The 12,004-nt window shown below is 36.1% G+C and overlaps 1 protein-coding gene across 4 annotated transcripts in view; it reads left to right on the top strand.

The window, feature by feature from the left end:
• The window catches only part of LRBA (LPS responsive beige-like anchor protein), a 397,410-nt gene extending 386,082 nt beyond the window's left edge, over nucleotides 1-11,328 (top strand). For all 4 annotated transcript variants that reach the window (XM_066996727.1, XM_066996728.1, XM_066996726.1 and 1 more), the window contains 3 exons: nucleotides 846-1,042; nucleotides 7,409-7,560; nucleotides 9,802-11,328. In XM_066996727.1, the coding sequence (XP_066852828.1) occupies nucleotides 846-1,042; nucleotides 7,409-7,560; nucleotides 9,802-9,892 (440 nt within the window). In that variant the 3' untranslated portion in view covers nucleotides 9,893-11,328. The remainder of the gene's footprint in view (nucleotides 1-845; nucleotides 1,043-7,408; nucleotides 7,561-9,801) is intronic.
• Nucleotides 11,329-12,004: the final 676 nt, after the last annotated feature.

Here is a 12,004-nt window from a genome sequence, read left to right as displayed (position 1 = left end):
AAAGCAAGAATTAGTTTCAGGAGAAAGTGAATGTGCTGTCTTGTTTGTTTGATGAAGGGTGTATATATAAACTCCCAACTAAAATTTGTAGTAATTCTGCTCAAGCTCTCATTTTTAAACTGGGAATTTCTTAGAACTAGGATCTCTCTGTTTTAGTGTTTCCAAAGTATCTACTCTGAAACCCCTTTTCAAATAAGTTGGGTGTACTTAATGTATGCACCTGTATGTGTTTCTGTTTTATGCATGTGAACACTTGTGGCTTACATGCAAATCAATTATTTGTCTGAATATGTTAACAAGCAAATACTTAATGAATCATACATGGGTTAAAAATCTTAATATGAGAAAATGCTCTTTTAGAGTGCACACATATGTAAATTCATTACACTTACCTCTGTGTCTTGTTATATTATGTATATTTTGATAATCTCATGTAAGGATTCAGTACATTTATTTTTATGCTCTCAGAATTAACTACTACCAATTCTAAAAGGAAATCCACAAAATAAAATCTCCGTTAGGTCTCTAACTAGGTTTGCTGAGTGTTCTAAAATACCTTAACACAAAACTCTTAAAGCATCAGCTGTTCATTTTACTCTGTCACCCTTAAATTCAGAGACTTTCCACTTAAACATGGTAAAAATCATTACAATGTATTATAATAGCAATGTATTACAATGTATTATAATAGCAATTACTTACATAGAATCCATTGCTAATTATTTAATATATAATTATAATTTATTATAATATATATATATTATATAATATATATAATAGTAATATATTTATATCTTTAAATGAGGATGTGAATGAATATCTAGAGTTTTTATTCTGTCTCATAGAAGGACCATGTCTCATACATTCTATGAATGGAGATCTGCTGAGGACATTAGAAGGTCCTGAAAATTGCCTGAGACCAAAACTTATTCAAGCTTCAAGAGAAGGCCAATGTGTAATATATTATGAAAATGGCCTCTTCTGTGTATTCAGTGTGAATGGGAGACTTCAAGCCACTATGGAAACAGATGACAAGATCAAGGTGAGTGTACTCAAATGTGTGCAAAGGACTGTCAGTTCTCGTATCAGGAGAAGCTCTCAGTTCTAGAGTTGTGTGGAGCTGCTTTCCATAGCCAGGCCATAGAAGTATTATTTTTATTTTAGAATAATTCTGTTCATATAGTAAGAAACATCCTGTAGGCATTTCCTTGAACAGAAGAATACAAATATTACTAATTGCTGATCAGAAGTCAGGCTATTTCTTTACTTTTGAGTCTAAAAGGAGGAGGTTGTTGGACGTGTTATTTTGGAAGTTGCCCTTTTTTGGCATCTCTGTCTACATTCCTTCATATTAGCTTGAGATAGCACGTGTTGTGCTGAGCTACAGGAAGTTTATAGGCACATGTCTATATTTCAACTCTTTAGCTCTTAAAAGTGTCTTTAGCATTTGCTGACCAGGCAGCTAGTTTCCACGTCTTCAGCTGCAAGAGACATGGAGCAAGTCCAAAACTATGCAGAAGGTATTTTAAGCTTATGGATTTATGGAAATTATTTGGTAATACAAAATGCAGATCTTTTGACAGTTCCTATGAAATAGTACCTATGAAGCAGAGCAGAACCTGGCAGCTATGCTGCAGTGAAGCAGAAATGTCAAAAGAATCCTTTCCTCGAAACAAAAATATTCCCACTTCGAATGAGGACAAAAGGGAATGGAAGAGAAGAGAAGGGAAGAAAATGAACCAGCATTACCACAATGAAAATGAAAAAGGAAATTTCATTTTGAAAGGAAAAAGAAACTAAAAAGAAAATGAACAAGCATTATCAAATCTAGTAGAAAGTTACAGAATGCAACAAAAACATCAAGTGAGACCACATTGCTCAGTCAGCATTCAGGCTACCTGAGTTACCTGAAATTATGGTCTGTATGCTAGTTGTTGTGGTATGAGGGACACTGAATAAGAGAATGGTTGAGGTTGGAAGGGACCTCTGGTCCAATTCCCCTGCTCTAGTAGGGCCACCTAGAACAGATTGCCCAAGACCTTGTCCAGGTAGCTTTTGAGTATCTCCAAAGACTGATATTCCACAGCCTGTCTGGGCAGCCTGTGCCAGCGCGCAGTCACCCTCACAGTAAAAAAAAGTCAGTCAAACATCAGTCAAAGGGCACTTCTGCTGTTGTAGTAGTACTACACCTCTAAGCTGACTTACCAAAATCTGATGTAAGAACCTAGCAAGTCAGCTGCTGATATTTCCAGTCTTGTCCTGAGTTGAAAACTCTCAAAGGCTTCTCCTTTTTTTGGATTAGTTGTTTCAGGAAGAAAATTCCACTTTGTCCTCATGCTCTTTCTACAGAATTGTAGATTTTTTTTCATATGTTGGGCAAAGTTGTGAGCATTTTTAAATTTGCATCTGTTCTCGACTCTGATCATATTATTAAGATGTAAGAACATGCCAATATATTTGAAAGAATTTTAGTTTTCATTATTTCCATTTTATAACTTAAAGAGTAAACGCACCATTACCACTGAAGTCTCCAGTGTAGTTCACTGTATTCCACTTACAACCTTCTAAAACACCGTTGTGTGCTATATTCTATTAATCCAACATCCTTGTGTTTTTCCAAATTTCAGGTGCACTGGTGGTAGAACATGCTGAAATTACTCTCTGTGTAGGTCTCTTTTCCATAATGAGAGTGCTGTTCTGCAGTAGATGAGAGGGCATACAATCTTTGAATGCTATTGCAGCCGCAAGTGCAGATGTGAGGCTGGGGAAATAAAGTAGGAAAGTGTATATTTCTGTCCCAGGCCATTTTTCCAAATTAATGTAAATTCTTGCTTCAATTTGTAATCTTTCTTAATTTCTCTGAATTGCACCTTTAGCTGTCCTTGTACAACTGCTTTTGATATTTTCAGCCTACCTTTCAGCCCAGTTCTTTCCATAAAACACATACATATTGCAGTGTTTTCTCTTTTTATAATAATAACGTTGATGATCTGTCACTTTCAGTTGTGATTATGTTGTCAGCCAGGAAAGCAAATCTGTAAAATATCTCAAAATCCCTTGCTGGCTAAAACAATTTCTGTAGTGTTTCAGTCAGTACCCACAGCTTTGGGAATTTTGCTGGAGGCAATGGAAGTTCCGCTCTCTGTTGGCCAGAGTTACATATGTACAGGGGGTTGTTTTTGTTTTGTTTTGTTTTGTTTTCCCTCTCTCCCAGTGGTCCCAGTTGGGCTTTATGCTTAAACAAGCTACAACCCTTTTTTTCCCAGTGCTTCTGCACTATATCATGTTAGAAGGCAAGTGGCAACTGCGTAATTGAAGTAGGGGCATTTAAAATGAAAAGTATATACCCACAGGCTGTGCAGACAAACACTTTTCATTCCTTTTTGCTCTGGAAGAATAGACAAGGGAAGGAAAAGGTCAGAAGTGTAGAAATCTGTAACATAAAATTCTCATTAATATTTGCCTATGTCATTATGGACTTGCATTTCAGAACATTATTGACAAAACTAGCAGTTTTCAATAATGATGTTTGGAGCAACATTCTAATTTTCTTTCTCATAGTCCTGTGTTAGAAAACTGCTAGAAAAATTTCAGACACTCTGGGGAAATTCAGAATCTAATCAATGCCTTCCACCTGTTTTTGTTTTACATACTGTATTGCTCAGTGGAGCTTAGGCATATCGCAGTACGTCTACCATGTAATGTTTAGATATCTTAATGAATAACTTAACTCTAAATAGTCTGCTTGTTCTAAGAAGTAAAGTTATTTTACCCTAAACAAAGGCTGTATGCTGTTTCACCCAGAGGAACCAATTTATTTTCCTTCCCTGAGTCTGTTTTGAAATGTGGAAGTGCCCACAAGACTCCTGCTGCTGTAAGCCAGGGCTGTCACAGTGTCAGTTCTGCCTTTTTACGAAGTACTGCCTTTCAAAAAATCTGAGATGTTAAAGGATTTGTGCAAAGTTTCGAGACTTTCCAAGGAAACACAAGTCAGAAATGCAGCTTTTAGAGCATTGCTGAAATTGTGTTCTTTGGGGATTATTTGAGAGTCTGAACCTCATGTTGTGAGAGCGATTAGTTGCAGAGTTGTTTCACTTTCATACCTAGCAGAACCACAGATAAACCACACTGGGGAAAAGCAGAACAGTAAAATTGATTCATGTCTTCTTCTATACCAGTTTGAGTACTTGGGAGTAAAAGCATCCTTTCTTTTGTTAAATCTTGAAGGGCATGTCATGAAACTGAAATGTTGACAGTGTGACTTTTTTCTTTCATTCATTCCTTCATTCGTGTATATACAGAGGCAGGCAAGTGGCTGATATATTTATTAGTAAACAATAAAAATAAATAAATCAACATCTTGTCTTCCTGACAAGCCAATGACTTAGTAAAATTGCATAGGTATAAATAAGGGTTCAAAGCCTATACTTTATTTAATCAAAAGATCACAAAAAACACTGCATTATGCAGGTAGGGGAAGAGTTAAAGATTAATGGCTTTAATTTGCCTTTTAATATAGCATTTCTTCAGTAAAAGCCTCAAGTATAAAATTCAAGTGAACCATGACCAGAAGGTTAATGGATTTTCATCAGCTGAATTTTATAAGTGTAGCAAATAATTATTTGTCACAGTCTTCATTGCAGTTTAAAAATACCCTTAGGAGACTGCCATTGCTATTGAGGAAAAAAAACCCACCCTATATTGATTTTTGCTTCTAATGAATAATCTTTTTAATAATTGTATGTGGTATGTTAGATCTCATGATCCTCTACTCAGTGCATAGAAGTTCTAGATAATTTTCATGGTCTTCTCTTAAGTTTTTCTACACCAGAAAGAGTGAACACTGAGTTGTTATGCTCTTGTTAGAGTGTCTGAATTAATTTTCAAGCTCCTTGGGGCTACACTTTGGGAGGTGCTTAGCGTATTTTTGTAGGCTGACAGAAACAGTTTGTGGTGGGAGCATTTGTTTTTGGGGAGAGAAGGTTCAGCTTAGCCTACTAAGCTCTAACCTGGGTTAGTATTCAGTTTTCCATAGTTAGAAATGGTTGAATAAAAGCCATATTCTACTTTATTGTTTCTAGATTTGCATGTATATGTTGTTACTTTAATTCAAAACACAGATGGAATAGGTTTATCATCTATTTATTTCAGTGTTATCACCGTATTTTGTTTACAGTATATGTATTTGAATTATATTCATCTAAAGTTGTTGTATGAAATAAAATCTTGTCAATGTGATTCATTCTGATTACTTGGGGTTGTTGCAGTAAACACTCAAAGCTGATAATATAAAAGTCACCTATAGAAACTGTATCTGAATGTAAGTATTGTACATCATATAATCCTTAAAAGATGTATTTAACATCATAGTAATAGAGTACAGCAATACAAAAAATACAGATATGCAGTATGTCTGACTTCAATTATTGCTGTTCAGAAAGCAGTATCTTATATAGACTGTTTATTTTGGTTTCTAGGCTTGTCAGCAGTCTGTATAAACACTTTAATGTTGCATGAATGAAACATCTTTGTCTTTTAATTTCTCCTGGTTTTGTGGTGCATGCACTCTATAGTCAGTATATTAAAAAGCCAATGACTTCCTCTTCCTCAGAAATTTAAAATCACAGTGTAAGTTTTGCAAATTGAAAGTCTGTAGAAGCAGAGATTGCAAGTGCCAAAATACTTACAGACTTCAACACAAAGGGATATGTTTGCAAGACCCTGCCTTAAGTTCTTTCTGCTATTTCCTAAGTTTAAGCCTTTGAGCTGGAATTTTGCTTGTAGACTATCATCTTCAGGCAATTTCCTTGCCTTTCACTGACAAGGCTTTAAAATGGACCAACCAATTTGTAGAGTGTGGTTGGGGCTGGACAAATGTGTTTGCTTAGAATTTAAAAGTCATTGCTCTGAATATCCTACATGATTACGTTATTCTATTGAAAAGTCTTGTGGCTCCCTGCCTTGGGTCAGGAGGCTGAAATTTATCAAGAATCAGCTCTGATGTGAAGGATTTGTGTTTTGTTGGAAAGCTGCCCAAATTTATCCAATGCACAAATCTTTGAAAAGTCTCAGGTTAAATGCATTCAGTAGGCAATGCTTACTTAGCATCTACATTCAGTACTGGATGTCTGCAGCCCAGGGGTGCAGGAGGTGCAAATTTTTCCCTGCAATGATCAACTCCAACAGTAAGGTGCACAAAATTTCCATAACCAAAAATGAGATGAAGTGATCCTGGATGAGGAAGGGAAAGGGGTATCGGGGGGTGGGGAGCAGAAGAGAAAGAAGAACAGAATCAAGGATAGAGTCAAGAACAGAATGAAAAGGATGTTTGCAAGAGCAAGTAGAGGTGGGAATGTAGAAACTTGTCAGAGACTAGCAGAAGGTAGCAGTGACCCCATAGGCATGTTTTATTTTAATAAAAGTTCAAGAACAGTTCTTTGAACATTTTGGCTTGTTTAAAGTGACATTTATGTATATAAATAAATGTCACATAATGTCACATAAAGTGACATTTATTTATATTATACAATTCCTCTTTAAGCAATATTTCTCATGCTTTGCAGTCATCTTAATGTCAGATAGTATTGTGGTATCATCATCAGGTAACTGAGGAAAGTTGTTGTTCTTCCAGGTATTCAGTATATATCATGATTTTTCCAATAGCACATAAGAAACATCAAAATAGATTCCAAACGTCTGTTTTAAGAAGTCTTCACTGTGAAAACCAATGATGTCCAATCTTTCAGCATGATCTGGATCCCAAACTAAGATTTCAAATGTAGCTTTGCCATCAGTCCTCATGGTACAAGCAAATTCAGGGTATAAGCCAGTGAATTCGTCAGTGAATTCGTCACAGGCAGTTTCAGGATAGATGTTGAAAAGAACCACAGTCCCCATTAACAAGGGTGGTCCATTATCTTACTAATCCAGGGCAGGAATGTAACAATGCAGGTTGAAATTAATTCTTGTTATTTGTATATCATTACAGTTCCCTTCGTTATTCGGCCCTTTGCCAGACAGGACAGCTACAGCTAGGCTAGTATTAAAAACATTTGGGGAAATGTCAGGTACTAGATTTTAAAGCCAGTGCTGCTGGATCTTGTAAGTCTAATTAGAAGAGTAAATTTCTTTAGTTGACATCATATTACATCTTTGGAATATGGAATAAATCACAAGTGAGGTAAAACTCAAGTAATGCCGTCTAATGTATTAAAGATACTTGTGCATAATAACATTAGTTCTATTGCTGTGTAGAATAACATAACAAGATGTTGTATTCCAAAAGCTTGCATTGATATCAAATCTCCTTAGACAGCCAGCTGTCAATATGAAACTTTTTTATGAAAGTGTGAGAGGGGGAACAAAAGCAACATATATTTACCAACAAATATCTGCGATTTCCCCTTAGGCAATCCAACTGAGTCGAGATGGACAGTACCTGCTTACAGGTGGAGACAATGGAGTTGTCATGGTATGGCAGATGTGGGACCTCAAGCAGCTTTTTGCTTACCCAGGGTGTGATGCTGGAATCCGATCCATGGCCCTGTCATATGACCAAAGGTTAGAGCAAAGTCTGGTGTTCACGTGAATTTCAGAGAAATTTTTACAGTGAAATTATATTTTTGTTTTGCTTCTGATATTCTGTGGATCTCAGATCATGATGGTTATCTTGAGAATTCTGTACTTTCATAAGTTTCTTTCTGGAATGTCATATTTAGGGCAGATAATCTTTTTGAGTATTTCAGATCTTGCAGGGAGTGAAGAGATATTCAAGAAGTCTTACTTTGGCAGACTTTCAGAATAGGTTGAACTATTGGCCTGTGCATGTACAGTATGGGTCAGATGGAGGTGGAAGGTTACGTATGTGCTTTTCATGTTTCTTTGATCACTTACGGTACAAATCACATTCCTAATTCCAGATCTTCGTGTAAAAAATAGATCAGTTAAAAGAGCTGCACAGTAAGATTCCTTCTACACATCCATACTTCGGTAAAAGCAAATACTAATGTTCATTTCTAGAAAGTAATTTTATCTATATAATTCCTGACTCCCCTTAGAGATTTCTTCTACTGAAGACAATTAGATAATATTTTTACTGTGTTTTTTCATTGCACTTGCCAATGCTGCTGTACTTAAAAGATGTTTGTATTTTTATTACAATAGTACTGTTTTTTTTTATGTCATGTTTACAATTTCATTTGTACACTTCTTGCTCACAGGTGAGAATTTTTTTTTGCTTTGGTGTATATGCTTAGTGGAGTTGCCGTATGCTTTTCGAAGAGGCTTGAGCTCCTAGATCACTTAGGAGCACCTACATTGTGTAGTAAAGCATATTGTTGAGATTCTTAACCTTCCACTGAAGTCCATAGCAAATATTTTAATATTTTTTTTCACCTGGACTGCATTTCTAATGCTTACATGAAATGATCTGTTAAAAAAAAAAAAAAAAAGTCAGCAAAATCTGTGGACTTCAGTCAAACATTCAACTTCTTCTTGTTAAACATAATTAGAGATTATAGGCATTTTGGAAAAAAAAACACAACAGTGTTCCATTAAAAACAAAGTGCTGTTAAAAGTATTTCAAAAGCTTGAGTTACAGCTGTTGAATTTTAGACCCCTGAATATGTATACAGTTTTGCATTTAGAGAATCTATAAATGGTAATTATAATAGCATGTCAACAAAATGTTCACGTCAATAAACTGGAATTTAATATGGACATCTATAAATGTATCCATGTGCTCAAGTCAGGAACCAATTCACTTTGGGTTTGAAGACAGAAACGCAGAAGAGGATTTAATTTATTTGGTGTGCATGAATGTATATGTTTGACAGACTGTGTGTAAGAAAGGTTTTAACCTAATACAAAAACAGTCAAAATGGTTCTATTGAAATGAAGTAGTGACATTATCAAAATGCAGTGTTTTAATGATCTCATATTTCATCTTTGTTTTGAAGGAAAAAATGCAGCTTTTCCATCTGAATATTTATTTTTCATTCTGAAGATTTTTTTTTTCAAAATGCCAGAGTTTTATATGTCCTCATGCTCTTGATTTTCATAAAACTTTAATATGAAACAGTAGAAATCATGATACAGAAGCTCTTGTTACCGTGTGCTATTGCCAGCGTCATGGCTTTTCAAATAGGTCTAAATTATCTCTCGTAGTAGGCCAATGTTAAGGAATTTAGAAAGAGTTCCACAGTGGGAAAGTACAGCAATTGCTTTCAAGAACTTTTAAAACCACTGAAGCCTTCAAATTGCTTTCAAACCCAAACACTAACATGTCCAACTGAAGTACTATGCCAACATCCAATTACTTCATATAGAGCACAATTTAAATGGGGAAGGCTAAACTGAAATGAATACATCTCCCAAACCTTCTCCACTTCGCTGCTTCAGCAGTGCTTCATCCCACTCCCATACGCTGCAAAAACAAATGAGCAAGCCAAACAATAATCCCAAGAAATCTCAAGCGGTTGCAGGACAGTGATGCTGGTAAACTATTCTGTCGTGTGACTTGAGTCAATTGTAGCTTTGGGCCAACCATACAAACCGTTGCATGGTGTTTTGGTAGGCTTTGTGGTCCATAAATCTTCTGTCAGAGGTTGTGCAGATGGCAGTATTAGCTAAATCCAGCTTGCTGAAGTCTTTGGGAGCCCCTAAGGACTTTTCTGACATGTGAAGCCCTTCCAGCTCCAGCTGTCTCCTCGTGCCTGTCTTGGCGTAACCCGTTGGTGTGTTGGCTCATACACATGACCGTGCGGTGGTCTGCTGACTAACATGATATTGTGCTTTTCCTAGGTGTATACTGACTGGCATGGCATCTGGGAGCATAGTGGTTTTCTACAATGATTTCAATCGTTGGCATCATGAATATCAAACCCGATACTGATCTTCACGGAGACCACGATTAGCACTGATGTGGGCAGCTGTTGTCAAAATGAAACTGGCCATAGCATGCCTCCCTTGGTGTCCTGCCACAGCGTTATTCCTTATAAATAGCTATATACCATCTGAATGTAACTTAAATTTCCTGGGAGAAGCAAACTATTTTTTAAAGTTAATCGCTATTTTTGTAGACCTTGCTTGACTTTTTTGGGGGAAGGGCAATGAAGCAGAAAAATGGCTGCTGGGTTCTGTAGTTAAAAATCTATATTTTTAGTCATAATGAGAAGTCTATTTTGATCCCTGTATGTAAAAGAAACCTAAACTAAAGATGGTTAAAACTCATGCTCTAGCTGTACTATGAAGAAATGAATTTTCCACCTGAAGCTTTATCTATAACCTTGAAGAATATATGATTTTAGCATACTGGAAATGAATTGTGATGTTTGGGGAATTTTAATCTGTACTATCTGTACTACACTTTGTCTTGTACTTTTCCAAATGATTGTACTACAACAGCACTGAAGTTTCTGGGAATCAATAGTAATATTTAAATTATGGTTAATGTAATTTTAAACTTTGCAAATTGTTTCCATCAATGTTACTATTCAAGCATGTTTCTAGGCCTAGACAATTAGTTCTTTTTTAGTTGTATGCTTTGTGCAGTTGAGAGAAATCAGCAACGGAGTTTGTGTTACATCGAGTGTGAATCCTCCTAGTTTTTACTTGGCATCTCCTTCAAAGCACACCAAAATGTGGATTGTTCCTCAAAATCAGAAAGGTTATTTGGAGACTTTAAACTCAAATTAGGAACCCGCAGAGGCAGGGTTTTTTTTAATAGGTGCAAGTACCAAAGCACATTTCTGCTGTTTGACTGTGAAAGCACTAAAAAGGCAGATGTTTGCTGGTGCACAGCCTCTATACAACAGCAGAAGCACTAGACTTGCAGGCTATTCTTCTCGTTTTTCCACAACTGACTCCTGCAATACTGTAGCACACACCATATTCCTTTTCTATGTATGGCAGGAACATCTTTTATATTTTGCTATCACCAAATCCAGTCAGATTCTGTCCAAGCATGTGAAATGCTCTCTTTCTTTTAGGAAATGAAAAAAATTATTTATACTAAGGAACAATAAGTTATTTTGGTGTTGCACAAATCTACTTTTCTACAAGATTGCTGTGCAGAACTCTGTGAAAATATTTGTGAAAAGAACTGTTATTGTTTTGTAAGTCTGTATTGCATAAAAATCTTCTTTGTATGTTGTGATCTATGAGTTGAAATTTACATTCCGTCTGTATCAATACATACGTTTCTCTAGCTGCCTACTAGAGCAGTTCCTGTTTTTCTAAGCATTTAGCTACTATCTCTTTAAGTAAAGATTTGGAATGAGAAAATTCAGTTTGAGTGAAGAAATTAAATAAAATTACATTTCTAATTGAGAGCTTCGGTGGGGTGTATTGAGTTCTTGTGGCTCAATGTATATTCACAGCAGAGAAAACAAGCGCTATGGCTAATGCATGTACAAGTACTCTTGCTGTTTATGCAATGGTGACTAAGTTTTCTGTGCTCTTTACATTTTTAAACTGTTATGGTTATGGTGGTATCGGTACAGTTACATGTATATGTTTTGTGTAGCAGAGGGATGATCTGATTAAGTGAAGGCTATGCTTATGTCCGTGGTAAGTGCCAGGTATACTGAGGAACAGCATTTGGTATGGAAAACTTGTACTTTGTGTTTCTGTAAGTTCAGCAACTTTCATGCCCTTTCATCAGAAGATTTTGAGAGGAAATTGGTATGCTCTTGAAGTACAATTTGCGTTTTTCTCAAGCCAGGAGTGGCTTTGGTATGCTAAGTGGAGGGGAAAAAAAAAAAAAGGGAAATGTTGAAACGTTGCTGTGGCCAGGTGTATTTTGCCAAGTGGAAATCCTGAAAATTTTCTCTTTACAATCTTCTGCTGACTTAGGAAACATTTAATTATTGACAGAAGTAATAGTCTGGGATCTTAGGGCCAAAATATTTCACGGGGAGTTGATTTGGTAGGTATGGCAGCACCAAATCAGTTTGCTTGCCTTAGAAAAGGCCCTGATGATCATCAGATGCCTTCCCAAAGGGAA

Source organism: Anser cygnoides, chromosome 4 (assembly GCF_040182565.1).
Source record: "Anser cygnoides isolate HZ-2024a breed goose chromosome 4, Taihu_goose_T2T_genome, whole genome shotgun sequence".
NCBI lineage: Eukaryota > Metazoa > Chordata > Aves > Anseriformes > Anatidae > Anser > Anser cygnoides.
The sequence above is the reverse complement of the archived record's forward strand: the minus strand, read 5'-3'. Positions and strand labels throughout refer to the sequence as shown.